The following is a 26,570-nucleotide window of genomic DNA, read 5'->3' as shown; positions in this document are numbered from 1 at the left end:
ACAAATATGTTTACAAGTTTTCTACAGACTTTCTGTTTGCACTTTTGTTATTGCACTAAAATGTGCACTATTAAAGAACGGATGTTCTGCTTTCTTTCTCTTGTTTTATATTAATTTATAACAATTTTAAGTTAAGCAGGACGGGTTTCTGTTTAAGAAAGATACTTATTTCATTCAGTTAATTTTGTTATTTTTGTATTAAAGTGAATTGCGGGATAATTATTTGTTTTCCATTCAAAAATACGCATCTAATTCAATTCAGGTTCGAGTCAAATAGTTAAAAAATCGTTTCACTCACAAAAAAGGGGCTAAAATCTACCTACAAGCGCCAACTTAACTGAAAAAATTAAACTTTTAACACATTTAGAGTCTGTTTATTAAAAGTTCGGCGACACATCACAAAAACCGACGTTCTTCTCTGCAGTTGTTTGAGAAAACAGAAAAATAACAAACCAAAACAAAGTGTAATTAGTGTGAAGAGTCTTTAGCGGAGCTTTGAACCTCTGATTATTGGAACTACAGGTTGAATTTGAGCGTTTTAAACGTCTCCGTCAGGTTCTTCATGGAATAACAGCCCCATGATCCGGTTCTGCCCCCCCGACGTCCATCACGGCGTCCGAGCAGCTTCTCTGCACAGAACTCAGGTTCCCATGATGCAACAGTCCTGAGGCTGACAGCAGTTTCTGGTATTAAAACAGGTCCAGGTCCAGTTTTTACTCCAGAGTCCCGTACGGGGGGGACTGGCGTCCAGGACTCGTCCAGTTTGGTCCCAGCGTTTCCTCTCAGGCGTCTCCGGCGCCGCCGTCATTTCTGCAGCTCCTGCGGCGCGCTGAACGTCTCGTACACGTTGGCGGCAAACTCCTTCACCTGGTCGTTCATCAGCAGGTCCTGCAGGACCGGGACACGGGTTTACTCACAGAACTGGGCAGAAACAACTAGGCCTGTGTTTAAAAACATCAATTTTCCGATTCTAAATCGATTCTCATATTAATTCCTAAAAATTGATTTGTATGTCTAAAGATCGATTTTTTTTCATCATTACAACTTTTGGTTATTTTTTTGTTTATCCCCAAAAAAGGAATGTTTTGTTGGACACGAGAATAACTGGTGCCATGTTTTTGCCTTTAAATATGTTTAAAGGTATGAAAACATTAAAGTTTTCAGTTATAATTGCATAAATTGTCTATATTTCATTACTTTATATACTGTTTTGGGGTTACATTTGCATTAAGTGCTAAAAACCAAATTTTCAAAAATTAAAAACCAAAATAGACCAAAAATGGAACAAATAAAAACGGAATGTGGGAAAAAATAAAAGCGATTTCATCCGTCTCTGTTTCCTCCCTGGATCTGTTTGGTAATTCTGACCCACATGATGTTTCTGTTTCAGTTCTATCAGCATTCTGGGAGCTGATTGGTCCTTACAGCATCATTAGCTGCAATACTTGCTGTTTAATCTCAATATAATACTAGTAGTAATATTTTACATAACTACAGTCATATAATTCATGCAACAGCTCAAAAAACAGTTTTAATAACACTAACCCAAATCAATAACGGAATCGGATCGAACCAAATCTTGATATTGGAATCGATCCCCAGCCCTAGAAACCAGATCCACAACCTGGCAACCCTGACTGAGGCAACTTGTGAACAAATTTATTTCTCCTCAAAATTATTTAATAAACTTTTCCTTTCCAAAATATAAGAATTTTTTTTTATGATGACCGGAGAAATTCCCTCTGAAATTAAGATAAAAAAGACCCTTGGATGGAGATTTAAGACAAATTAATACATTTAAAGGCCTAATTTTAGGAAAATTGACTTTTTAAGACTTTAAGGCTTTTTAAAGCTTTTTATACGGTGGCCGAGACCCACCATTGCTGAAAATAAAAGTAACGCTGCAAACAGAAACAAATGCTGCTGCAAATTAAAGAAACGCTTAGCTAATAAAAAAAAAATAATGCAAATAAAAAAGCCACAACGGAAGTGAATTACCGGGGACTATTTTTGCAGATGCACCGGCGTTTTTATGTGAGAGGAGAAGAAGACGACGAAGACGACGTAAGTGAAAAGGAAGAAATAAGAAGAGCGAGGAATAAGAAGAACAACGAACGAGAAAATAAGTGAAAAGGTTAGTGTTCTTCTCCTCTCACATAAAAACACCGGTGCATCGGCAAAAATAGTCCCCGGTAATTCACTTCCGTTGTGGCTTTTTTATTTGCGTCGTTTTGTTATTTTATTTGCAGCGGGGTTTCTTTATATTTTCAGCGTTTCTTTAATTTGCAGCGGCGTTTGTTTCTGTTTGCAGCGTTACTTTTATTTTCAGCAATGGCGGGTCTCGGCCACCGTATTTTTAAGACTTTTTAAGAACCTGTGGCTCCCGGATGGTTTTACTCAGAAACAGAAAAGCGGGACTTCACCTGGACGAAGTGGCTGGGCGTCTCGCTGCAGATGGTGTTGATCTGTCCGTTGACGATGGGGATGATCTTGGCCAGCGGCAGAGAGACGGCCGACAGGCTGGAACACAAACACGCGTCAGTAAAACCGACCTCTGCCAGGCCGTGATTGGCTCGGTACGTTCCCTACCGGGGGAAACGTCTGGACCAGACCGGTTACGGGTCCCGGTCGGACCAGGCCTGACTCCAGCACCAGGTCCTGTAACGAGCTCACCTGTCGGGGGCGGAGCTGGGGGCGGAGTCTCCGGGAGGCGGGCGGAAGAACTCGGCCAGGTTGTCAAGGAGATGGGAGAATCCGCGATTCAGACAGGCGTTGAGGACGGTGGAGAAATCTGGACTGGAGACGGACAGGAAGCAGACCGGCGTGAACCAGAGGAGGCAGGAAGTGAACAGGAAATGAACAGGAATGAGCAGGAAGCGAGCGCGAGGAGAACAGGAAGTGAGCAGGTAAGAAGCAAGAAGAGAGCAGGAAGTGAGCAGGAAGCGTATCAAAAGAAAATCAGTCTATACATGATTTATATGAAACCATGACAAAGTCTCTTGCTCTTTAAGTTACAATCTTGCTACGCTTAAACACTTTTGTTGAAATGTCAACCCCTGTGATTATTTTATTTTTTATTTTATCTTAGAAGATTATCTTAGAAAACAAATGTATAGGTATACATATTTGCTTGTGTGTTGTGAGCTTGTAATGTTTCAGATGCAAGCAAATGTTTCCTCAAAGGAATTTTGTACATTGTAATGTTAAATAAAGTTTATTAAAAAAAAAAGAAAAAAGGGAGCAGGAAGCGGACAGGAAGCCAGAAGGAAGTGAGTAGGAAGTTACCAGGAAGTGGGCAGGAAGCAAGCAAGAAGTGAGCAGAAAGTGAGCAGAAAGTGAGCAGGAAGTGAGCAGAAAGTGAGCAGGAAGTGAGCAGGAAGCCAGGAAGAAATGAGAAGGAATTGAACAGGAAGCCACCAGGAAATGAGCAGCAAGCGAGCAGGAAGAGAGCAGGAAGTGATCAGGAAGCTAAAATGAAAAGAACAGGAAGTGATAAGGAAGGCAGCAGGAAATGACAAGGAAGTGAGCAAGAAGCGAGCACAAAGAGAACAGGTAGTGAGCAGGAAGCGAAAATGAAAAAAGAATAGGAAGTGAGCAGGAAGTCATCAGGAAGTGAGCAAGAAGAGAGCAGGTGTGGCGTTACCTGTCCAGCATGTCTCTGGTCTCGTTCAGCAGTCTGATGGTCATGAGGTCGTTCTCCGTCAGTCCCCGCGCCTGCAGACCAGAGAGAAACTCCGTCACCTCCTCTGACGCGTCGCCCCCTCGCCCACCTGAACCTCCACCTGAACCTGAACCTCCACCTGAACCTCCACCTGAACCTGCACCTCCACCTGAACCTGAACCTCCACCTGAACCTCCTCCTGAACCTGAACCTGAACCTGAACCTCCACCTGAACCTCCACCTGAACCTGAACCTCCACCTGAACCTGAACCTCCACCTGAACCTCCACCTGAACCTCCACCTGAACCTGAACCTCCACCTGAACCTGAACCTCCACCTGAACCTCCACCTGAACCTCCACCTGAACCTGAACCTCCACCTGAACCTCCACCTGAACCTGAACCTCCACCTGAACCTGAACCTCCACCTGAACCTGAACCTGAACCTGAACCTGAACCTCCACCTGAACCTGAACCTCCACCTGAACCTGAACCTGAACCTGAACCTCCACCTGAACCTGAACCTGAACCTGAACCTGAACCTCCACCTGAACCTCCACCTGAACCTCCACCTGAACCTGAACCTGAACCTCCACCTGCTCCGGTCTCACCTGGTCGGCCAGCGCGTCCTCGTCGGCGGCCAGCATGTACCAGGGCAGCGGGCGCTGGGCGGACGACTCCACCTCGGCCCGGATCCAGCTCAGCTGCTGCTCCACGTCCAGCAGAGACAAGCTCTGCTTCAGGGAGAAGCTGCGGGGAGAACAGACCGTGAGGCGGGAGGGGATCCAGGTGACGGCCGGGGAATCCAGGGGTTTCCTCACCTGCCCAGGGCGCTCTGCACCGCCCTCTTCACCAGCGACGTCAACTCCGTCAGACCTGGAGACACGGAGGCCAGAGTCAGTGAGTGTTTGGTCTCGACAACAAGAACTAATATTAAAAAGAGATGGAACTCAATTAAGGCAAGAGAAATATGGAATAGTTGTGACAACGACCTAAAAATGTGCAGTTCTATCTTCAAGTTTAAGAAAAGAAAAAGTTCTTTCTTTCTTTCTTTCTTTCTTTCTTTTTTTCTTTTTTTCTTTCTTTCTCCCTTCCTTCCTTCATTTTTCCCTTCCTTCCTTCCTTCCTTCCTTCCTTCCTTCCTTCCTTCCTTCCTTCCTTCCTTCCTTCCTTCCTTCCTTCCTTCCTTCCTTCCTTCCTTCCTTCCTTCCTTCCTTCATTTTTCCCTTCCTTCCTTCCTTCCTTCCTTCCTTCCTTCATTTTTCCCTTCCTTCCTTCCTTCCTTCCTTCCTTCCTTCATTTTTCCCTTCCTTCCTTCCTTCCTTCCTTCCTTCCTTCATTTTTCACTTCCTTCCTTCCTTCCTTCCTTCATTTTTCCCTTCCTTCCTTCCTTCCTTCCTTCCTTCATTTTTCCCTTCCTTCCTTCCTTCCTTCCTTCCTTCCTTCCTCCCTTCCTTCCTTCATTTTTCCCTTCCTTCCTTCCTTCCTTCCTTCATTTTTCCCTTCCTTCCTTCCTTCCTTCCTTCCTTCCTTCCTTCCTTCCTTCCTTCCTTCCTTCCTTCCTTCCTTCCTTCCTTCCTTCCTTCCTTCCTTCCTTCCTTCCTTCATTTTTCCCTTCCTTCCTTCCTTCCTTCCTTCCTTCCTTCCTTCCTTCCTTCCTTCATTTTTCCCTTCCTTCCTTCCTTCCTTCCTTCATTTTTCCCTTCCTTCCTTCCTTCCTTCCTTCCTTCCTTCCTTCCTTCCTTCCTTCCTTCCTTCCTTCCTTCCTTCCTTCCTTCCTTCCTTCCTTCCTTCCTTCCTTCCTTCATTTTTCCCTTCCTTCCTTCCTTCCTTCCTTCCTTCCTTCCTTCCTTCCTTCCTTCCTTCCTTCCTTCCTTCCTTCACACGTACGTTGTGCATCGATTTAACGCAGAACCATGAATTGTAAACAAATATAAAACACTATAACAATAAAGTATATTATCAAAAACATTCTAGAATGTGAAACGTCAATTTTATATTTTGTCTAATTTATTTTTTGTCTTCTTTATGCATTGTTTTTTTCCACGGATTAATGCTAATGTTTCATATTTAAACTGATCACAAGATAAAAAGGTTATAAGCTACGGCTTCAACTACACCTTTTTGGCAAAAGCAACATTTATTCTACTTTTTTCATTTTGTTTTGTAAAATAACTTGTACAATGACCGAAATAAAGACAATTCATTCATTCATTCGACAGTCTTTGGTCGTGGTTTTGTCTTGGTTTAGGTGGTCTTGACTACAAGTGTAGTTAGTGTGTGTGTGTCTACCGTCTCCCAACAGGTGCTGGATACTGGACAGGTATTGCTGCTGGACATCTGGAGGAGCCAGTGGCGTCTGAAACACACACACACACACACACACACACACACACACACACACACACACACACACACACACACACACACACACACACACACACACACACACACACACACACACACACACACACACACACACACACACACACACGTTAGTGGGCACTGAAATATTTCCATCTACATCCTCAGGCAGGGTGGTGGTACCAGAGGTGGTACCAGGGGCGTGGGCTCCTCACCGTCACGCTCTTCCCCACGGAGTTGTCCAGGTACAAATACCCCCCGATGATGTTGAGCTGGACCCGGAGCAGAACCACCAGCATGCAGGTGCTGTAGACGGCCACGATGGTCCGGGTGAAACCTGGGAGAGAACCACCCGCGGGTCAGAACCGCAGCAGAAAGCAACAGACGGGCCTCACGTTTTCCCGGGTCCGATCACCTACTGATGATCTTCAGGTCCTCCCAGATCTCCAGCTTGTTGGCGGGTCTGAGGGAGAACAAACACCCGTTAGTGCTGCAGCCGAACACAGGACTCGCCCGGTTCTGGACAAGCGGGTCAGGTCTGAGTCTGACGCTAGCGTCTCCTTACTTGGCCTTCAGCAGCGCCGTGAGGCTCTCCGAGTTCAGCTGGGCCAGGATTGCCTCTCGGAGCGGCGGCAGCATGGACAGAACTGCAACACACCAGAGGTCAGAGGTCAGAGGTCGTCGTCATTAACCCCCTGACGGGTCCAAACACAGGACAGAACTCCGGGGATCACCGGTCATGTTGCAGGTCCTCTGGTTGCTCTCGAAGTGGAACTGCCGCCGGGTCTGGGCGATGTACTCGGCCGCCTCCCTCTCCTGGATCTCCTGGAGCTTCCTCTGGGCGAACTTCCCCAGGAAGTAGATTCCTGGGGGGAGACGGGGGCAAACAAACACTCACAACAAATCCGAAATGAGTAAAAATTACCATGTAAACACCTAATTCCGAATGAAAATGGCCATTCCGAATTTAAACTTAAAGGGGACCTATTATGAAAAACAGTTTTTTTCTTGCTTCAACATATATAAAGTGCCTGCCAACTCAGAGAAGGAGGAAAGCAACCAAATTCTGCAGTATCTGTACAGCCGCCCGGATGAGCCATCCAGTGATGTGGATCTACGAGCCAATAAGATTCTGCTCCCGTCGTTACGTAACCAAAATGCAATTTACATTGTTTGGTCTCCGATGCATGAAACCACGCCCACAACTAACTCCGCCGGCCGGAGCTTCCACCATTTTTTTGTAGCGGTGTATCGCGTCATTCAGACAGCCAATCAGCACAGAGCCTCATTATCATAGCCCCGCCCACTCAGAATCCCGCATAATTTCTAATTTATTTAGCAAAAATAATCAAAAGCTTGTTTTTAAGACATTCAAGGCCTGTTTAAAATAGGGATTAGATGCCATAATAGGTCTCCTTTAACCAGTTGTGAACCAGAACCAGCCCTCGAACCGGTTTGGTGGAAAAGGGGTAAGAGAGAACAACTCTCCAACTCTCCATGTATTGTGTTTTGCATAATTCCTAATTTTACTTTGATGCCGTTAAACATATATTTGTTCAGAAACTCTACGAGTTCACTGCAAAAATCACTTCTAGGAAAGTAAAAACATTTGACGGACTTGTTGTAATTATAAGGATTCTAGTCAAGAAACATGTTTCTTACCCCACTGGCAGGGATATATTAAAATATCAGATAATTATGACTAGATACAGACCTGAATTGGGTCAAAAACACATACCAACATTTTTGATCCAGTAAGATTACTTGTATAATAGAATAGAATAGAATAAACTTTATTGATCCCCCCTGAGGGGAAATTCACTTGTGCAGCAGCAAACATACACACGCTCCACAATTTTTACAAAATATACACGAAAGTACGAAAAGGTATAAAATAAGTATATCCTAAAAAAATAACCAATAAATAGCTAAGTAATTAAAAAGAGCAATATAAAAGAAGCAATGTACAAAAGAAGTACTAAACCCGAAAAACGAATAATATATACAGTACATGTGCAAAGAGACAAAAATACTAGTGATGCATTTAGAGAGAGAAGGTTATTGCACTTTTAAACTGTACTTGTGGAGTGACGTGAGCCATTACTTGAAAAGAAAGCAATTTACATACAATACAATACATGTACATACACACACACACACACACACACACACACACACACACACACACACACACACACACACACACACACACACACACACACACACACACACACACACACACACACACACACACACACACACACACACACACACACACACACACACACACTTCTGTCGCCATCACTGTTAATATGGGAGGAATTTGGAACCAAAAACATCTTCATCATCGGCCAAACTTATCAGAGACCAAAACTATTGATTATAATTATGATAATCTCACACACACACGTGACCGCGCCTGAAAGTGTTTTGTAAATGTACAGGACTGTCTCAGAAAATTAGAATATTGTGATAAAGTTCTTTATTTTCTGTAATGCAATTAAAAAAACAAAAATGTCATACATTCTGGATTCATTACAAATCAACTGAAATATTGCAAGCCTTTTATTATTTTAATATTGCTGATCATGGTTTACAGTTTAAGATTAAGATTCCCAGAATATTCTGATTTTTTGAGATAGGATATTTGAGTTTCTTAAGCTGTAAGCCATGATCAGCAATATTAAAATAATAAAAGGCAGTTGATTTGTAATTAATCCAGAATTTTTTTTCCAACATTTTTGTTATTGTAATTGCATTACAGAAAATCACAATATTCACATTTTCTGAGACAGTCCTGTAAGGTAGAAGTTCTCCTTCATTCACATTAATTTATACATTATTTTGCAAACTACTTTAAGTTTCTAAAAGTTACGAAAAAAGTCACTTTTATCGGTAAATCTTTGCCGTTTTCTTCTTCTCATCCCTGATCAGTTTATCTGAAGGACCTAATCGATAGTTCTCTGATCATTAGGGATGGGTGGTATGGACTAAAACATTTATCCCGATAACGATAAAAATGACGATAAAAAAAAATACCAATTCAACTCCACCTTTGTAACTATAAATCTATCACCACATTCAGTCTTTGGAGCCAAAACACTGCTCTAAAAGATACTAAATGCTACTAAACTACATCAATTAAATTGAATTAATAAAAACCCATTAAATGAGTTACACTTGTACTGGAAAACTGTAATGACTCAGATCCTCCATGTTTGTTACACAAACACGTATCAACGGGAATTTTTCTTTCTTTCTTTCTTTCTTTCTTTCTTTCTTTCTTTCTTTCTTTCTTTCTTTCTTTCTTTCTCATTTCCTTCCTTCCTTCCTTCCTTCCTTCCTTCCTTCCTTCCTTCCTTCCTTCCTTCCTTCCTTCCTTCCTTCCTTCCTTCCCCGTACGTTGTGCGTGGATTTAACACAGAACCATAAAACACAAAAACATCATCAACGGGAATGTATCCTTTTTACCGTGAGATACAAATTCTTACCGTGGGGAATTTTTTTGACAGTATATCGTGAACGGTAAAATATCACCCATTCCTACTGATCATTAACACCGTTTCTGTCTTCCACCCACATTTCCTGTACTTGAAACCTCAAAACAAAGTTGTTAATACATCTTATATTTTGATGTGTATTTATTTATTTAACATTTAATATTTATCCATTTCTTTTTTTCTATTTTCTTTTTACTTTTGCTGAAGCGTCACCTGACCAACTCCTCATCATGAAACTGCCACCACAGGTTCACACTCATTTCCTTTGACCAGATTTCATAAACCTCCAGGTGATTGACAGGTGTCAATCACCTGCGAGTCCTTCACGGCGCATGCGCGTCCCCTTTCACGCCAGGTAAAAACTATAAGCCTTTCTTTCTTTTAACATCCTGACACAACATATGCTTTCACATCTTTATTGGCATTACAACACTCTGCACCATTAACTTAATTTAAATAAATTACTTTATCTGCTTTTACGTTTTCAGTCACAATGTCATAATCAATACGGTTCATTTAAGTTATTAATTAACTTTATTAAGATATCATGTACGCCGAATTAGACTTAAGGTCCTTATGGTTCAGAAAAAGCCTTGAAATCTTTTCTAAAACCCACGTATTTAATTGTTTTTCGAGCAAACGTGAAGTTTTCCATGTTTTCCTGTGGGAGTCCGGCGTGCAGCTGTTAGCACGGCGGCTAACTCACCTCCGATCACAGTTCCAGTGAAAATCAACTTCTTTCTGTGACGTTTAATGAAATTCAGTATAGACGAAAACATCTTTTAAAGAGAGGTGGATTCACTAAACTACACACGGCTTATAAAAATACTTTTAAATGTGTGATCACGACTTGAGAGACATATTCCTGACAGTTTGGGGGAGTTAGCAGCTCGTTGCTAACACGCTGGTTGGTGGTGAACCGACTTCCGGTTATAATTTCAAAATAAAGCTCTTCTCAAACACAATTGTGGTGAAATAATAGGCAGCGATGGCTTTTTCGGCTCCCAAGTGGCTCCTCAGATGTTTGTTATTGCTTCCAATGATTTATTACCAAATAATTTGTAAAATGTAGACTTGTAGTCAAGACCGCCTAAACTGAGACCAAGACCAAGACCAAGTCAGAATGTGCTTCCACATAGAGTTATGTGCACGACGCTTCGGCGGAAGAAAAAAACCTGTCAGATCACACTTCCACATAGAGAAATGTTGATGTCTATGTGGAAGCGTGATCTAATGGGGTATTTTCATCTGTCAAACCATCCTACCTGCACGGCGTGTCCGCAGTGCAGGACACGCCGTGCCGGTGTCGTGCCAAAAAGTGATTGCCTGCCAGAATCTGATTTCTCCCCTGAAAATGGGTCTTTTCACCTGCCAAAAACTGATTGAAGGCCAAATACAGTTAATAAAAGGTTGTTTCTACCTAAATATGATTTGATCTCATTCTCGAGCTTCATAATCTGAAAATCTGACGTTTCAGTGCTATCGCTCAACGGGCTGCTGTGCGCGCTCCCGCGGCCAGAAAGCAGATTCTGGCAGGCAACTCACTCGCTTTATTTTTGTTAGTGATGCCATTACTGTGACCACCAAATAATGTGGTTTTCCTGGCCTCCACGTCATCCATAACATCTCAATCTCAGTCTCCGCGAAATTTCGCTTTCTGGTCTTCCCTGCCATGATTTTTGAATGTAAAACACCATTGATCAGCAGGTTCATTTATATGCAAATACAGTCGCCAGGTGCTTTGCATTGACCATTCATGGTAAAAAGTGGGCGTGTAGAGGGCGGGATATAAGGCGAATTCACCTGCGCAACCTTCCAGCTGAAATGTGATGTATAAAGCAAACATATACATGTCCAAAAGTCCAAAGCAAGGAACTGAGAGGTTGCACAAGTTTGTATCAACTTAAGAAAATGTTTAAAAAAGAGAAGATAAGTGCTTACAAAAAAGAAGAAGGGGAAAGAGAAAAAGAATAGATAGAGTGGTATTTTTTGTTTGTTTTCATGTTGTAAATATGTGATAGATAGATTTGTGTTCAGTAAGTCAACGTAACTGTATTAACGGAGAGGGGCAGGTATCATAAGTTTTCTTCTTCCTGCTCCTTTTCTTTCATGGTGATAATGTGTACTTCTTGGAATTTTGTACAACATTATTGAGAATATATACCATGAATGGAATAAATGAAATGAAATGAAATGAAATGAAAAACATTGCGTCCAAGTGTGCGTGCACACGGTTTTATAAATCCGGATTTCTTTTTGCGCCCGCCATTTTCGGCTTTTGGGCGCACGTGCACTTTTAGTATGAATCCTACGCACTCTTTTATAAATTAGGCCCCAGGACTAGTTCATCTCAAGACCGAGACCAAAACAAACCTAGTAATGTCCTGATCCTGCGTGATTGTATTCCATCATCCTGGTTCTAGTTTCCATATGAGCTTGTTTTCAACTGCAGCTCAATAACACAGAGAAGTGGATGATGATGTTGAACTCACTATAAATGTTTCCATCCATCAGCTGAGATCAGATATGTGTGGCGACTGCACTACCGCTATTTCTACACTATTGGAGGATTGACTCCAGTGCTTTTAAGGATTGACACGACTACTAACTAGTCCCAAAGTATCTAGCAGAATAACCAGCTCCAACACCCCCCTCCCCCTCAGAAAAGTACTGAATAGGAAATGTTACTGATTTAAATTGGACTGAATTTGGAGATGAAACCTGAATTTTAAATATTGAAGATTGAAATTACATTATTTACTATTATTAGCATTATTAGTAATCAGATTACGCCGTATATCAGCATCACTGAAATGAACCTGATGCTTAATCAATCACAACGATATGCAAATATTATTCATATATTTATTCAAACAAGGCCGTTATAAACAAAACTGTAATTAAATACAGACACATGCAGATGCACCAAAACATTAAACCAGATGTAAAATACAAATAATTTACAAAACTGTACATTAACAAGAGGAAGAACTGCTGATCACCAGATTCTGTCACCTTGGTGCAACGGACTCTCAGTTATCCGAGTCTGAGACCTGGAGAGACCCAGAGACCCGAGACCGTCTAGTAAAATGAAATACTAATGTAAAAAACACATTACATTGAATATGTATTATTTATATTCCTTTTAATATTCATGCTACAAAAATAAACTATTAAATACAAACATAGACACCCACTACAAAAGGTGCCATATTTGTTCCCTTTGCTCGTCTTTTCTCCTCTAACACGCAGGTTGTTTGTGGAGCCGGACTGATATGACATTTTAATTTAGCAAAGTTTGCCCTTGAAGTTTCAGTTACATTAAAATGTGTCCAAATGTTTCTACGTTATCTGTCGCTTGTTTTTCTCTCTTTTCTTGAACGTACTAGTCTGTGACTTTGTAGCAATCTGCTCTTTCCATCACTCCGGTTTGTTGCCGCTCGCTCTGCTGGGTCTAAATTCATGATATTTACTGTTGGGACTGAATATATTTTAGCCTTTGCAGGAGTTACAGAAAACTAAAACATAGATTAAAAAGAACCCAAACATCATTTTGGATTTGTGACCTTGCGCACACTTACACATGAATAATCTGTGTCATATGGCTCACGAAGGTTAAGTCCTAATCCCTGAAGTAGTTCCCTCATCTCAAGAAAACAGCGACGGAGAAGAGCAAGTGGAGAGCAGTTACTCCAGTTGTTTTTCATTATTTCTAACTAAGGGTTTTCTTTCTCATATCATCTAACTATATTTGTCACTTTATTTGACACGTGTCATTATAAGTGCCCGTGTCACTTTACTTCAACTGAACTTGCTTTTCCTTTCACCTTATTAACCAATTCCTGACTGGGTTTTTAGCTACACGTGTTTACGGTTGATGAAAGGAGTAACGTTAGGCCGAGCTGGAACGTTACAATCTCCAGCTTTAGACTTCGTTATTGTCACTAATTTATCCTTCAGGTCTAACTAGCGTTAAATATGAAATAACCAAGTCAATTTCGCAACGAACATTGACATGAAACGTTGACATTAGTCACATGACTCACGTCATGGGAATCATTTATGTAAAGTTGTAGACTAAATAGTTATTGTCAAAAGTAGATTATTATCACCTGTTAATTGAGTTTTCTCAGTCATATATATATATATATATATATATATATATATATATATATATATATATATATATACTGCAAAAACTAAAAATCTTACTAGGAATATTTGTCTTATTTCTAATTAAAATGTCTCATTTTTAGTCAAAAAAATCCCATTACACTTAAAACAAGAGTCATCACCAGAAAAATAACTTATTTGACAATTTTCACCTGTTTCAAGTACATTTTCACTTGAAATAAGTAGAAAAATCTGCCAGTGGGATAAGATTTATCTTCTCATTACAAGCAAAAAAATCTTGTTCCACTGGCAGATTTATTTTATCTTATTTTTTATACATCCGGCGGAGATTTTCCGGTCACGTGGTCAGACGGTGCGTCTAATATTTTCTTCCCCCTGTCGGTTCTGCAGCAGGAGGTTTACACCTCCAAAGAAGGAAAGTTGTACCACAAAAAAAACTTAAAATTATGCCCCACAGTTGAAAACTACGTCGTCATAAACCTACGTTTGGTTGGATATTTATTCGGTTTGTTTGGAGAACAGCTGCGATGGAAACGAGGGAGAATAACGACACCGAGTCTGCGGAGGGTTTTAGTCCGGATGATGAAGAAATCGAGAAGTTTATGTCCAAAGCTTTTGAAATGGTCAGTGGTTTTAATCCTCTAAATATTTCTTTTTTTAATATTTTGTTTTTATTAACATTTTTTCTCATTGCAGCATGTTTGTGCATCAAGTAATACAAGTTTGTGCAAATAATACCTGTTTTATAATTTAAGAAAAAGCAAAAAGAAATGAAAAAAATAAACAAATAAAAAATTGCATGAACATATGAGAACACATGCTAGCATATGCTTCCAAGAAAAAAGAAAGAAGGAAAAAGACAAATAATAAAATTCTGAACACAATAAGGAAACACATCTAATATACATGTAGATTTTTAGATTTTTTTTTATATATGTATTTATTTACACAGTTAAAAATTACACAAATAAAAGTGCGGGAAGAGGCGAAAATTCAAAGAGCTTATCAGGTGTTAACATAGTTAACATACAATTTAATATCATACTTATAAGAACAAAATATACAAATGAGTAGTTAGAAATCTGTAGATGATAGAAATAAATGAAAATTACAAAGAATTTACACAAAAGAAAAATGATCGGATATATGAATAACGATAAAGAGTACAATTTAATAATTAAGAAACAAACAAAAAATAAACGACTAAACAACAAACCAAATGAACACAAACAAAATAATTTCAAGGAGATTACACAAGACGATAAAGGATAGACAGGATAACAATGACTTCAGTCAAATAATGTAGAAGGCACTCATTAAAATAACAGGTCACAAACATGTCAGATGCAAGAAGGATTAATCACACACACAAAAACAACACGTACCATCCCAGAAGATCAATAAAGGGCCCCCCAAATTCTTCTGGAAGGTTCCAGAAGAACCTTATTATATTATATATTTATATATTTATTTTATATTTTCAGGAGTACAGTAAGACACTAGCTCATTAATCCAGCGTTAAGAGACACTATCAGAGGTGTTGAGCTCTTGCTTTTTAACTTGAATGCAGGAACAGAACAGATTCTAACATCCTCATATGTGACGATGTCACATGTTCCCTATTTATCTTACTGTGTGGAATTGTGGGGATCCACCTTTAAAACCACCTTAAATTCAATAATAAAACTTCAAAAACGAGCCATACGTATCATCAATAAGGCTGATTACTATAAGCTCACACAGATCCACTTTTTCTAAATTCTCATGTTATGAAATTTTATGATTTGTTTTATTATAAAATCATGCAAATTATGTTCAGAGCAAAATCAAAAATGCTCCCTGACCCAATACAGAGGTTCTTTTCAATTCAGGAGACTCGTTATAATCTTAGAGGTGTCTGCAATTTCACTGTATAAAAAGCTAAAAAAGGTATGAAAAGGAGATGTGTCTCCATTACTGGAGTTAAATTCTGGAATGATGCCAACATAAATTTATAAACATGTCATTCTCTTTTGGTTTTTAAGAAAATGGTTTGTAAAGCTTTTTTTAAAGCTTATAAGTGCGATTGACTATCTGTTAATGTTTCTTTGCTTTTCTGTTGTTTCTTTGCTTTTCTGGAGGTTGGTATCTCGCACTTTATCTTCATTTATTTATTTCTTTACTTATCTTGCACTGATATTAGCACCAGCACCTGCGATGAAGCACCTGTAATTTCAGTGTTATGAAATATGAACAATGACAGTAAAGAATGTTGGATCTTGAATCCTGAAACCCCGGAGGAAGTTGGAGCATCGTGCTCTGTTTAACTCTGTGCTGAACTCTCTGCAGGGACACGACGCCCTGCAGAATGGGGAGGTTCCCGTCGGGTGTCTGATGGTTTACGACGGCGCCGTGGTGGGGAAGGGACGCAACGAGGTCAACGAAACCAAGAACGTGAGGAAAACTCTCTTTAAGCAGCTTTGCAACAATCAATTACATAACAATCTTTTGATTAAATTTGCTGTTATAACATTTAACAATACAGGACAAAACTGATGTGTGTAATGTGGATCTAGACAAAGCATTAAAATCATTAAATGTTGTTAATGTTGAAATTATTTTTGTACATTTGTAGTTCTAAACATATTTAGGGTGTTTTTTTTACACACTTTTGTCTCTCCCTTAATTTGCATTTTTTCCCAATTGTGTGTTCCAGGCGACCCGTCACGCTGAGATGGTTGCCCTGGACCAGGTGATGGACTGGTGTCGCCGTGGCGACCGCGACCTGCGGAGCGTGTGCAGACGCGTGGCCCTGTACGTCACCGTGGAGCCGTGCGTCATGTGCGCGGCGGCGCTGCGGCTGCTGCAGATCCCGCTGGTCGTCTACGGCTGCAGCAACGAGCGCTTCGGAGGCTGCGGCTCGGTCCTGGACGTCTCCTCGGCCGACCTGCCCCAGACCGGGACCCCATTCAAGGTCCGAGCCGGTCCCGATCACTTGAGTTTGAGTTTCTGCCGATCCCGATTTTTCCTAATCCGATCACTTTTTTTGGCTCCCGATATACCGGTATTCCCGATCAGATACATTTTGGCAATGAATTAAAAAAAGAAAAGAAAAGAGGACTAAAACTAAATGATCCCAAGTTTCTTCTATTGTCCAGTGGAAACAACATGGACATTTATTTCAACAAAGATTATCAGCTCTGGTGCCACAAAATGTAAAAAGAAATTGTAAACTAAAACAAAAAGAGCAGAATAGTGCAATAACAAAAATAAATAAATGTAACTTCAAAAGAGGTATTTGAATGACATCCAGTCAAACTCACAAACACAAGAAAATTAAAATACTTTTTGGCTTAACCTTAGTGCAACATTCTGAATGAAATGAATAACAGCAGCTTAATGAACATGAACATGTATAACATTTCACAATTCAAACATGTAAACCATGTTAGTTTTGCTTACTTCGTTACGTTAAATGCAACGATATATAAAACGCTTTAATATATATTAAAATCATTAATAACTAGGTATGTCCCGATACTTTTTTGGCCGATACCGATGTTTTGAAAATGTCGTGATCGGGACAACACTAGCCCGAGTCGGTCCCGGCGCTCAGACCTGAACCCCGGGTTCAGCCTCAGGACTGACCCGGTCTTTTCTGTTCAGTGTGTTTCAGGTCACAGAGGAGACGAAGCCGTGGAGATGCTGAAGACTTTCTACCGGCAGGAAAACCCCAACGGTACCAGAACCGCCTCTCCTCCTCTAGTTCTGTCTCTCTTTTCTTCTTCCTCTCTCTTCTATCACTTTTGTCTCTACGATTAAACAACAATGCTTTTGTTTGATTCTGTTTCAGCACCCAAACCTAAAACCAGGAAGGACTGACCTCAAGAAAAACATCCAATTAAATGTGTAAATTGTTTACATTTACTTATTTTTATAATAAACACTTTTCATTTAAAAAAGATATCCTACTTCTGTGTTTTGCTGTGAGACTCACTTAAATTTTGTGAATAATTTGAATATTTTTACAAAATACTATATTCACAAGTGTCTCTACGCTAAATCCCCTTCATGGACTTAAAAATGAAATCTCCTTATTTCAACAGCGTCTAAAACACATAAATACAACTGTCAATTTATCCTGAACACCTTGTACTTGTCAATATGAGTTTCCTTCCTTATTCATTATTTAAGTACTCATTTATTTATTTTTTCCTCATTCTTTATCTATTTATTTATTTTTATATTCATTTATTTATTGTCTTCCTTTCCCTTTATACAATCTCAATTTAATAGGAGTTCTCTCAATTTGATGTACTTGTGTTTACATCTGAATTTGTCATTGTTCTTGTTAAATAAAGTAAAAAAAATATAATTAAAAAAAAAAAAGATTATATATATATATATATATATATATATATATATATATATATATATATTCTAGCATTAGCATGGCAGCACCAGTGTCCAACTGGACTCTCATCAGTCTGACCAGCACTGATCCAGCTGGACCTCCTATGTGATTTTGTGCTTGTGTTGTTCTCAGATGTAAATCGCTTTGGATAAAAGCGTCTGCTAAATGACAGTAGTAGTAATAGTAGTAGTAATAGTAGCAGTAGTAGTAGTAATAGTAGTAGTGGTAGTAGTAGTAGTAGCATTAGTAGTAGTAGTAGGATCTGGTTCTTGCTGATCTTCTGGTTTTCAGAATCTACGTGTCTAACACTTCCTGTGTCGTCTTTTCTGAGAATAAGAGAAGTGTGTGTGTGAGTGAGTGCACGTATGTACGTGCACGGCTGCACCACAGCGACCTGAGGGGTATTCCAGGAAGCGGGTTTAGTGCAAATCCTGAGTTTGTTAAGCCTGAGATCAGGGAAATCCAGAGTTTTCAGTTCCAGAAAGCGAGTTAACTCAAACTCTGAGTCAGTTACTACGGCAACTGAGCCTGTGAACCTGACCTGCTCGCTAGCAGGTTTACTTCAATAAAGCCTGAGTTTCTCTCCGTCTCCTCCCTCAGTGGCGTCAATTCAGCCAATGGGGCAAGCAGCAGAGAGCAGAAAAATATCTGACAATAAGTGTAATAAGTGTTGGGAAAGATAATACCTAGTGAAAACCATAATGTTTTTCTGATATGCATTTGTAGTTATTTTATATGTATTAAGTAATAGAATAAATCAATACAAATAGACACAGAGTAATTCCATAAATGCATAAAAAAAAATTAAAAAAAACATTTTCGACTGAAACCGTGTGTGATCTAAATGACAATAAAATTTCATTCAATACCATTCCACCACTGCTTTCATCTGTAATACTATAAGACCGTGTGCTTTCTCAATCCTGGTCCTCATGGGCCCCTGCCCTGCATGTTTTAGATGCTACCCTGCTTCAGCGCACCATGATAAAAGTACCTGTGTCATCAACAGAGTTGTGCAGACCTTGGTGACAAGCTAATTAGGACCTTTAATTAGAATCAGGTGTGTTGGTGCAGGGAAACATCTAAAACATGCAGGACAGGGGCCCACAAGGACCAGGATTGAGAAACACTTAAATGTTAAATGAATACTGCATTCAAACTTACACATTGACTGCAGCAACTTTCCCCCACGCCATTTCTCTCCTCGTGTTTCGTGTTTTTTTTCTGAAATATGCTCTCATACTCGCCATACGCACGTATTAACACTTCTAACTCCAGTGGCGTGAAGTATGTGGATCTTCAGATGCAAACTAATGTTTCCTCAAACATTAAATAAAGTTAAATAAAGTTTAAAAAGAAAAAAGAAAAAGTATGTCGCTCTTTTGTTGTCGCCGGTTCCCATGGTGAATCCTTGTTTCAGGGCTCTACTAATGATGGCTTTTTAACTCGAGTTTAACAAACTCAGAGTTGATTGAACTAACTCATATCCGCTTTTCTGGAACCGAAAACTCAGATTTTCCTATCTCAGGATAAGTCAACTCAGAGTTCAGGTTTAAACTCGGAATTTGTTGAACCTGCTTCCTGGAATACCCCTCAGGTCTTTCACTTCCTCTCAGACACACACGTACACACGTACACGTGTGTGTCTGAGAGGAAGTGAAAGACTCATACATGTGTGAGTGTGTGTGTCCTGCTGTAACTTCCTCCTTCATATCATATTATATTTGTTGTTGCTCGTCTTCCTTCCTGCTTTTAGCGGTTTTAACTTCCTTCCTTCCTCCCTTCCTTCCTTCCTTCCTTCCTTCCTGTTTATTTTCACTTCTATCTTTCATTTCTTCTCTACAAACGTCTCTTTACTCTTGAAACCGTTTTAGTTTCTGTTTCTTTTCTGCACTAAAACTGATTCAGAACTTCATCAGAACTACTATCAAGCACGGAGGTGGAGGGATGCTGGTCTGGACCTGGACCTGGTCCTGGATCTGGTCCCTGATGGACCAGGAAGTCCCTTGTAGACCAGAGACATGTGAGGTCTGATACCAGAGTCCTGGTTGACAACCCCAAGAACTACCGCCCAATCTCACTTCTCTGTGTCCCATTCAAGGTCCTGGAGCGACTTCTTTTAGCCCGCCTGGACCCCACCATAGACCCCCAACTACCCGACCAACAAGCAGGATTCCGCCGCGGACGCAGCACCGTCCACCAGATCGTAAAGCTGACAAACGACATCGAAGACAGCTTCGAAAAACGCCACAAAGCAGGCGTTGTCCTGGTGGATCTCACTGCGGCTTATGACACCGTCTGGCACCAGGGCCTTACCTTGAAGCTCCTCCGGGGTGTTCCAGACCGCCACCTAGTACGATTTATATGTACTATCCTCTCCAACCGCAGCTTCATACTGAAGACAAGTGATGGTCAGTCCAGCCGCCCTCTGCGCCTCAAAAACGGAGTCCCCCAAGGATCAATACTGGCCCCACTGCTGTTCAACGTATACATCAGCGATCTCCCCTACACAACATCAAGGCAGTACGGATACGCGGACGACCTGGCCCTCCTACACTCTGACAGTAACTGGACAACAGTAGAGGAGACCCTAACCTCAGACATGTCACAAATAGCAGGGTACCTGAAAATGTAGAGACTGAAGCTGAGTGTCGCAAAAACATCCTCCACAGCCTTCCATCTCAACACCAAGGAGGCTCGCCGCCAACTCACAGTTAACGTCAATGGGTCACCCCTGCCGCACAACCCAACCCCCACATACCTTGGAGTGAAACTGGACAGGCAGCTAACGTACAAACAACATCTTGAATCGTTGCGTGCTAAAGTCTCCTCCAGGAACAACCTCCTACGCCGACTAGCAGGGTCGTCTCTGGGAGCAAGTGCCTCTACCTTAAGAACCGGCGCCCTTGCCCTGGTATACAGCGCGGCAGAATACGCCTCCCCTGCATGGAGTCGCAGTGCGCATGCCAAGAAACTCGACACCACCCTCAACGAGACCATGAGGATTGTCACCGGCTGCTTGAAACCCACCCCAACGGAGTTCCTCCCGGTACTATCTGGCATCGCACCAGCCGCTCTACGCAGGGAAAACCACACACACAGACTTGTGAGCAAGGCCTCGCAGGATCCAACACATCTCCTGCACAAACTCGTGGCAGACTCCCAAGACCCTGGTCGCCAGCGTCTACCTTCCCGGCGCCCGTTCTCCCGCCACCCAGCAATTTCTGGTGGAACCCCCTTCAACACACTCGAAGTATGGAGAACCAGCTGGCAGGAGACCCCCCGACCCCCTCAACTCTCAGTCAACCCAAACACGAGCGCTGACCTTCCTCGCAAGGACTGGACAACACTAAACCGGCTACGGACGGGTGTGGGCCGTTTCAACGCCACCATGCACCGCTGGGGCCTGCGCCCATCAGCAGCCTGCCCATGCGGAGCCGAGGAACAGACCGCCCACCACATCATCCACGAGTGCCCCACCTTCCCCCCACCCAATGACCTTGACCTGAATGACCTGAGTCCCGACACAGAGAGCTGGCTGCAGCGGCTGAGCGACATTGCCTAGCTGCCTCACACGAAAGAAGAAGAGTCCTGGTTCAGGAGTGACCCGGTCTAAGTCCAGACCCGGAGCCGGCTGAGATGCAGATATGAAACCACCTCAGTGAGCTGAAGCAACGCTGGAAGGAAGATCGGACCAAAACCACCTCAGAACCCTCCAGAACCGGATTCACCCACTGGTGAAGTTTCCTCTAGAGTGCTGCTCCGATCGGAACCCAAACGATGGGACCGGGTCTCTCCTCCGATCCTCCTCCCGTTCTCCTCCGGTTCTCCTCAGGTTCTCCTCAGGTTCTCCTCCGGTTCTCCTCAGGTTCTCCTCAGGTCCTCCTCCCGTTCTCCTCCGGTTCTCCTCCGGTTCTCCTCCGGTTCTCCTCCGGTTCTCCTCCGGTTCTCCTCCGGTTCTCTCCTCTGGTCCTCCTCCCGTTCGCCTCAGGTTCTCCTCCGGTTCTCCTCCGGTTCTCTCCTCTAGTTCTCCTCCGGTTCTCCTCTAGTTCTCCTCTAGTTCTCCTCCGGTTCTCCTCCGGTTCTCTCCTCTAGTTCTCCTCCGGTTCTCCTCTAGTTCTCCTCCGGTTCTCCTCTAGTTCTCCTCCGGTTCTCCTCTAGTTCTCCTCTAGTTCTCCTCCAGGTTTCCTCCAGATTTCCTCCGGTTCTCCTCCGGTTCTCCTCTGGTTCTCTCCGGTTCTCCTCCGGGTCGTCTGGACGGCTCCGGGGCTGCAGGATCTCGTCTGAACTGCCGTCTCAACAAACGAGGAAGCTTGGTGACAGGAAGTGACATCACTTCCTCCTTCAGCCCACAACAGCGGCCGGATGTGGTCCCAGCGTTGCCATGGCGACGGGGCTGGGCGATCAAAGCCCTGGCAACGACTGAAGGAAGGACTGAGAGATGACACGAGTCCTTGGAAATCTATCAATTTACATAAATACATACATTTTTGATTTCATGCATTTCTTTGTGTTTTTATTGATACATTTGTGAGTTAAAGTTAAACATTTTGAGTTTTAATTCACGAACCGCTGTCAAGTTTATCCTCAATTTCAGATGGAGTTTTCTCACAAATCTGAAGTCGGAAAGTCGGAAATTGCTTTAAGAAACTTTTGATTTAATGAAGTGAATTTCCATGTTCTTTCTTGCAAACGTGCTCCTATGAAGTCAAAAGCAATTTATCTTCAAAATTTGTAATTTTAGAAAATCAGAAAGTTTTTTGTTTAATTTTAAAATACATAAAGAATTTGACTTCTTTTTTTCCAATTGTCTTAGTTAATTACGATAAAGTTTATAAAATCCCATTTTTCTTCCTCGCAAATCTTCAATTTTATTAAGTTGGGATTCTAGAGGTTTTTTCTTCAAGTTTTTGCCAAGTTGAGTTTGAGTTTTCTCTTGTAAATGTAAAAGTATATAAATATAGAATTTCTGACTTTCTTCCTTAGAAATCTATCATTTACATTTATATTTTTATTAATCATGAACTGTCAAGTTTACTTATCCTGAATTTCAGATTTTTTTGGTCTCAAATTTAAGATTTTAGACACAATTCCTGACTTTTTTCCCTGGAAATCTATCAATTTATACTAAAAGTTAGAATTTCCGAGTTTTCTCACAAATCTGCAGTTGGAAAGTCGGAGAGTCTTTTAAAAAACTTCTGATTTAATGAAGTGAGTCTGACTCCTATGAAGTCAAAATTGTTTAGGTTTTCGCTTCAAAATTTGTGATTTTAGAAAATCAGAAATTCTAAGTTTTTTTGTTAAGTTTTAAAATATATAAAAGAAGAATTTGACTTCTTTCTTTCAATTCTCTTAGTTAATTACTTTAAAGTTTAAAAAGTTAAATTTTTTTCTCACAAATTTGCAATTTTATTAAGTCAGGATTCTAGAGGTAGATAATATAGAATTTCTGACTTTTTTTCCTTGTAAAACTATCAATCTATATTTATATTAATCACAAACTGTCAAGTTTACTAATCCGTAATTTCAGATTTTTTCGGTCTCAAATTTCAGATTTTAGACACAATTCCTGACTTTTTTCCTTGGAAATCTATCAATTTATATCAAAAGTCCAAATTACCGAGTTTTCTCACGAGTCTTTTAAAAAACTTCTGATTTAATGAAGTGAGTCTGACTCCTCTGAAGTCAAAATTGTTTAGGTTTTCTCTTCAAAATTTGTGATTTTAGAAAATCTGAAATTCTACATTGTTTTGGCAAATTTTTAAAATATATAAAAGAAGAATTAGGTTTTTTATTCAAATATTTTCTAAAATAAAGCTAAAATCTTGGAGTTTTCTCCTCTAAAAGTATATAAATACAGAATTTCTGACCTTTTTCCTTGGAAAATGATCAATTTATATTTATTACACCTGGAGAAGGAGTGAGATGACGTGAGTCGGAACCTCAGGAGACCCACGATGCTGCATTCTCATTGGACGAGCCGAGAGGGAGCTGACATTTAAATTAGACTAACTAGAAATGTATTTGAACATATAAAAATGTCTTGTATAAAAGAAAGAAGAATGAAGCTCTGTGTTGGAGGGAAGTTGGCAGGTACGTTTTGTAGTGAAACGGCGACACCCAGTGGCCGCGGGAGGAACTGCACCCTTTTCTCCAGTTGGACCAAAACAAGAAGAAACCAGGCGATTTAATTTGTATTTTATTAACAACCTCACGTTTCTCCGTACATGCGGCGTCTCATGGGATGATTATTAATAATAATTAATAATAATAATGATGTTTAATTCAGCATATTTGGAACATTCAGTAGCTCTGCAGAAGCTCCGGAGGGTTTCAACCCGCTAAGGAGCAGATCTTCTATAAAAAAAAGCAGATTACAGAAGGAGTTTGTGTGTTTCTTTCCCTGTTTCCCTGTGTGTGTTGTGCTTGTGTGTGCGGTTTGTCGACGTGTCGTGTACTTTTACGGTCATTTTTATGCCGTTTAGCGTTAAAAAAAAACAAGAAACAAAAACAAAATCACAGAAAAGACGTCTCTTTGTTCATAGTTTCAACATTGATGCTATCGTTGGTGTTGCTATGGAAACCGTTCACAGGTCAGTCGTTCCCGAGGTCACTGGTTTCTTCTCGCTGTCCTGAGTGGGCGCGGCAGGACTCGTCTTCAGGACGTCACTGACCTTTGACCTTTTCTGAGAGGACGACACACAAAGACGGACGGAGACGCAGAGACAAGATAAAAGGTCAAACAAACACAATAAGATAAAATAAAATAACCCATATTCACTTCCGTCCGCCTAAAGAACGGACAAATTCCGTCCCTTAAAAGTTTATTTTTATAAATACAAAAATGTCTCAACCGTCGAGTTATAAACCAGAATTTCTGATTTATCTGCAACAAATGTAAAAGTTTAAAAGGTCCAAATTTCAGTGTTTTCTCTTCCAAACTGACAAGAACTTAGAAATTGAGGGTTTTCTCTCAGATATTTTATTAAGTATGACATTTTTTCTCTTGAAATTTGAGATTTTATAAAGTCAGATTTTTTTCTTTCATGTAAATTTCTGATTTTATAAAATTTCTTTGTGTTTTTATTGATACATTTGTGAGTTAAAGTCAAACATTTTGGGTTTTCTTTCGCGAACCGAACCGTTTTTTTTGTCTCAAATTGGGGATTTTAGACACAATTGCTGACTTTTTTCCTTGTAAATCTATCAATTTATATTAAAAGTCCGATTTACTGAGTTTTCTCACAAATCTGAAGTCCGAAAGTCGGAGATTGCTTTAAGAAACCTTTGCTTTAATGAAGTGAATTTCCAAGTTCTTTTTTGCAAACGTGCTCCTATGAAGTCAAAAGTCTTTTCATTTTAGAAAATCAGAAAGTCTTGGTTTTTTGTTTAATTTTAAAATACATAAAGAATTTGACTTCTTTTTTTCAATTCTCTTAGTTAATTACGTTAAAGTTTATAAAATCCAAATTTCTTTCCTTACAAATTTTCAATTTTATTAAGTTGGGATTCTAGAGGTTTTTTCTTCAAGTTTTTGCCAAAATGAAGCTCAAATATTGGAGTTTTCTCTTGTAAATGTAAAAGTATATAAAGACAGAATTTCTAAATTTTTTCCTTGGAAAACTATCAATTTATATTTATTACACCTGTCAATCATTAGCTGTGATTGACAGGTGGGCGTGTTCACAACACAGTGCTGCACATTAAGAGGAAGTAAAAGCTTTCTGGACCTTTTCTCAAAACCCTGTGGGATGTTTGAGCTAGCGTACCTGTGAGCCGCATACCCATAGATAGATATATATATATAAAGCCTAGAGGACTCAAGGCGGAGTCTCCAGCGTCGTTCACCGGCGGCCATCTTACCACAGGACACTCTTTGGTGCGTTATCGTTGTTGCTGTTGGAGGGTGAGTGGTCTGTACAGACAAAAATACTCATAACTTGCTGAAATCTTGACTGTTTGGTTTATTATAAACGTCATTAGGGGTGGGTATGATTCGGGATGCTTGGACATGTTGAAATTGTATCTTTTCTTTTCGAAAACCGACTTAATATATATACACACATGTAATAATATGTTGTAATATATATATATATATATATATATATATATATATATATATATATATATATATACACACACACACACATTATAACATGTTATAATGTCATAATTTATATATACACATGTTATAATGTAATAATATAAATACATCATAATGTAATAATGTATAAACATGTTATAATGTCATAATATAAATACATGTTATAAGGTAATAATATATATGTATTGATGAGGCCCCCTGCAGACCCCCTGCGGGGACACGACGCCGCCCTGCGGACGGCTCCTGAACTCATATCCCCCTCAGCTCATTGACATGCAATTCCAGTTGCTAAGGACCCCTGCCGGTACGACACCTTGCCCGCAACGCATTGTCTCATTCAATGTCCCTGGACATTGTCATTCCAGTCCCTGCGTCTCGCATCCCTACTGGGACAGGCACCGCTGAGGACCCCTAC

The 26,570-nt window shown here is 40.6% G+C and overlaps 3 protein-coding genes across 3 annotated transcripts in view; 1 reads left to right on the top strand and 2 right to left on the bottom strand.

Moving 5' to 3' along the window:
* Positions 1-296: 296 nt before the first annotated feature.
* pex3 (peroxisomal biogenesis factor 3) lies at positions 297-10,448 on the bottom strand. The gene is made up of 12 exons (XM_061746539.1): positions 10,231-10,448; positions 6,759-6,890; positions 6,590-6,671; positions 6,444-6,487; positions 6,240-6,361; positions 5,953-6,019; positions 4,482-4,536; positions 4,272-4,410; positions 3,644-3,714; positions 2,674-2,796; positions 2,424-2,520; positions 297-888 (listed from the first exon to the last, which is right to left on the bottom strand). The coding sequence occupies exons 1-12, from the start codon at positions 10,301-10,303 to the stop codon at positions 805-807; spliced, it is 1,089 nt and encodes a 362-aa protein (XP_061602523.1). The 5' UTR covers positions 10,304-10,448; the 3' UTR covers positions 297-804.
* A 3,584-nt stretch (positions 10,449-14,032) lies between these two features.
* adat2 (adenosine deaminase tRNA specific 2) lies at positions 14,033-17,601 on the top strand. The gene is made up of 5 exons (XM_061746692.1): positions 14,033-14,281; positions 15,987-16,091; positions 16,354-16,611; positions 17,304-17,376; positions 17,491-17,601. The coding sequence occupies exons 1-5, from the start codon at positions 14,186-14,188 to the stop codon at positions 17,517-17,519; spliced, it is 561 nt and encodes a 186-aa protein (XP_061602676.1). The 5' UTR covers positions 14,033-14,185; the 3' UTR covers positions 17,520-17,601.
* A 6,636-nt stretch (positions 17,602-24,237) lies between these two features.
* Positions 24,238-26,570, bottom strand: part of aig1 (androgen-induced 1 (H. sapiens)) — a 30,021-nt gene continuing 27,688 nt past the window's right edge. Inside the window, exon 6 of the mRNA XM_061746452.1 lies at positions 24,238-24,737. Within this exon, the coding sequence (XP_061602436.1) occupies positions 24,718-24,737 (20 nt within the window). The 3' untranslated portion in view covers positions 24,238-24,717. The remainder of the gene's footprint in view (positions 24,738-26,570) is intronic.

The sequence above is a fragment of the Cololabis saira genome, chromosome 18, assembly GCF_033807715.1.
Source record: "Cololabis saira isolate AMF1-May2022 chromosome 18, fColSai1.1, whole genome shotgun sequence".
NCBI lineage: Eukaryota > Metazoa > Chordata > Actinopteri > Beloniformes > Belonidae > Cololabis > Cololabis saira.
Note: the sequence above shows the minus strand (reverse complement) of the source record. Positions and strands in the feature narration are given on the sequence as shown.

Coding starts and splice junctions, on each gene's coding strand:
- pex3 (XM_061746539.1), bottom strand. CDS start 10,303: ATGTTTTCGTCTATACTGAATTTCATTAAACGTCACAGAAAGAAGTTG. Junction 3,715..4,271: donor AGGACGCGCTGGCCGACCAG/GTGAGACCGGAG, acceptor TCTGGTCTGCAG/GCGCGGGGACTGACGGAGAA. Junction 889..2,423: donor CGCCCAGCCACTTCGTCCAG/GTGAAGTCCCGC, acceptor CCGGTCCTGCAG/GACCTGCTGATGAACGACCA.
- adat2 (XM_061746692.1), top strand. CDS start 14,186: ATGGAAACGAGGGAGAATAACGACACCGAGTCTGCGGAGGGTTTTAGT. Junction 16,612..17,303: donor AGACCGGGACCCCATTCAAG/GTCCGAGCCGGT, acceptor TTTTCTGTTCAG/TGTGTTTCAGGTCACAGAGG. Junction 17,377..17,490: donor CCGGCAGGAAAACCCCAACG/GTACCAGAACCG, acceptor ATTCTGTTTCAG/CACCCAAACCTAAAACCAGG.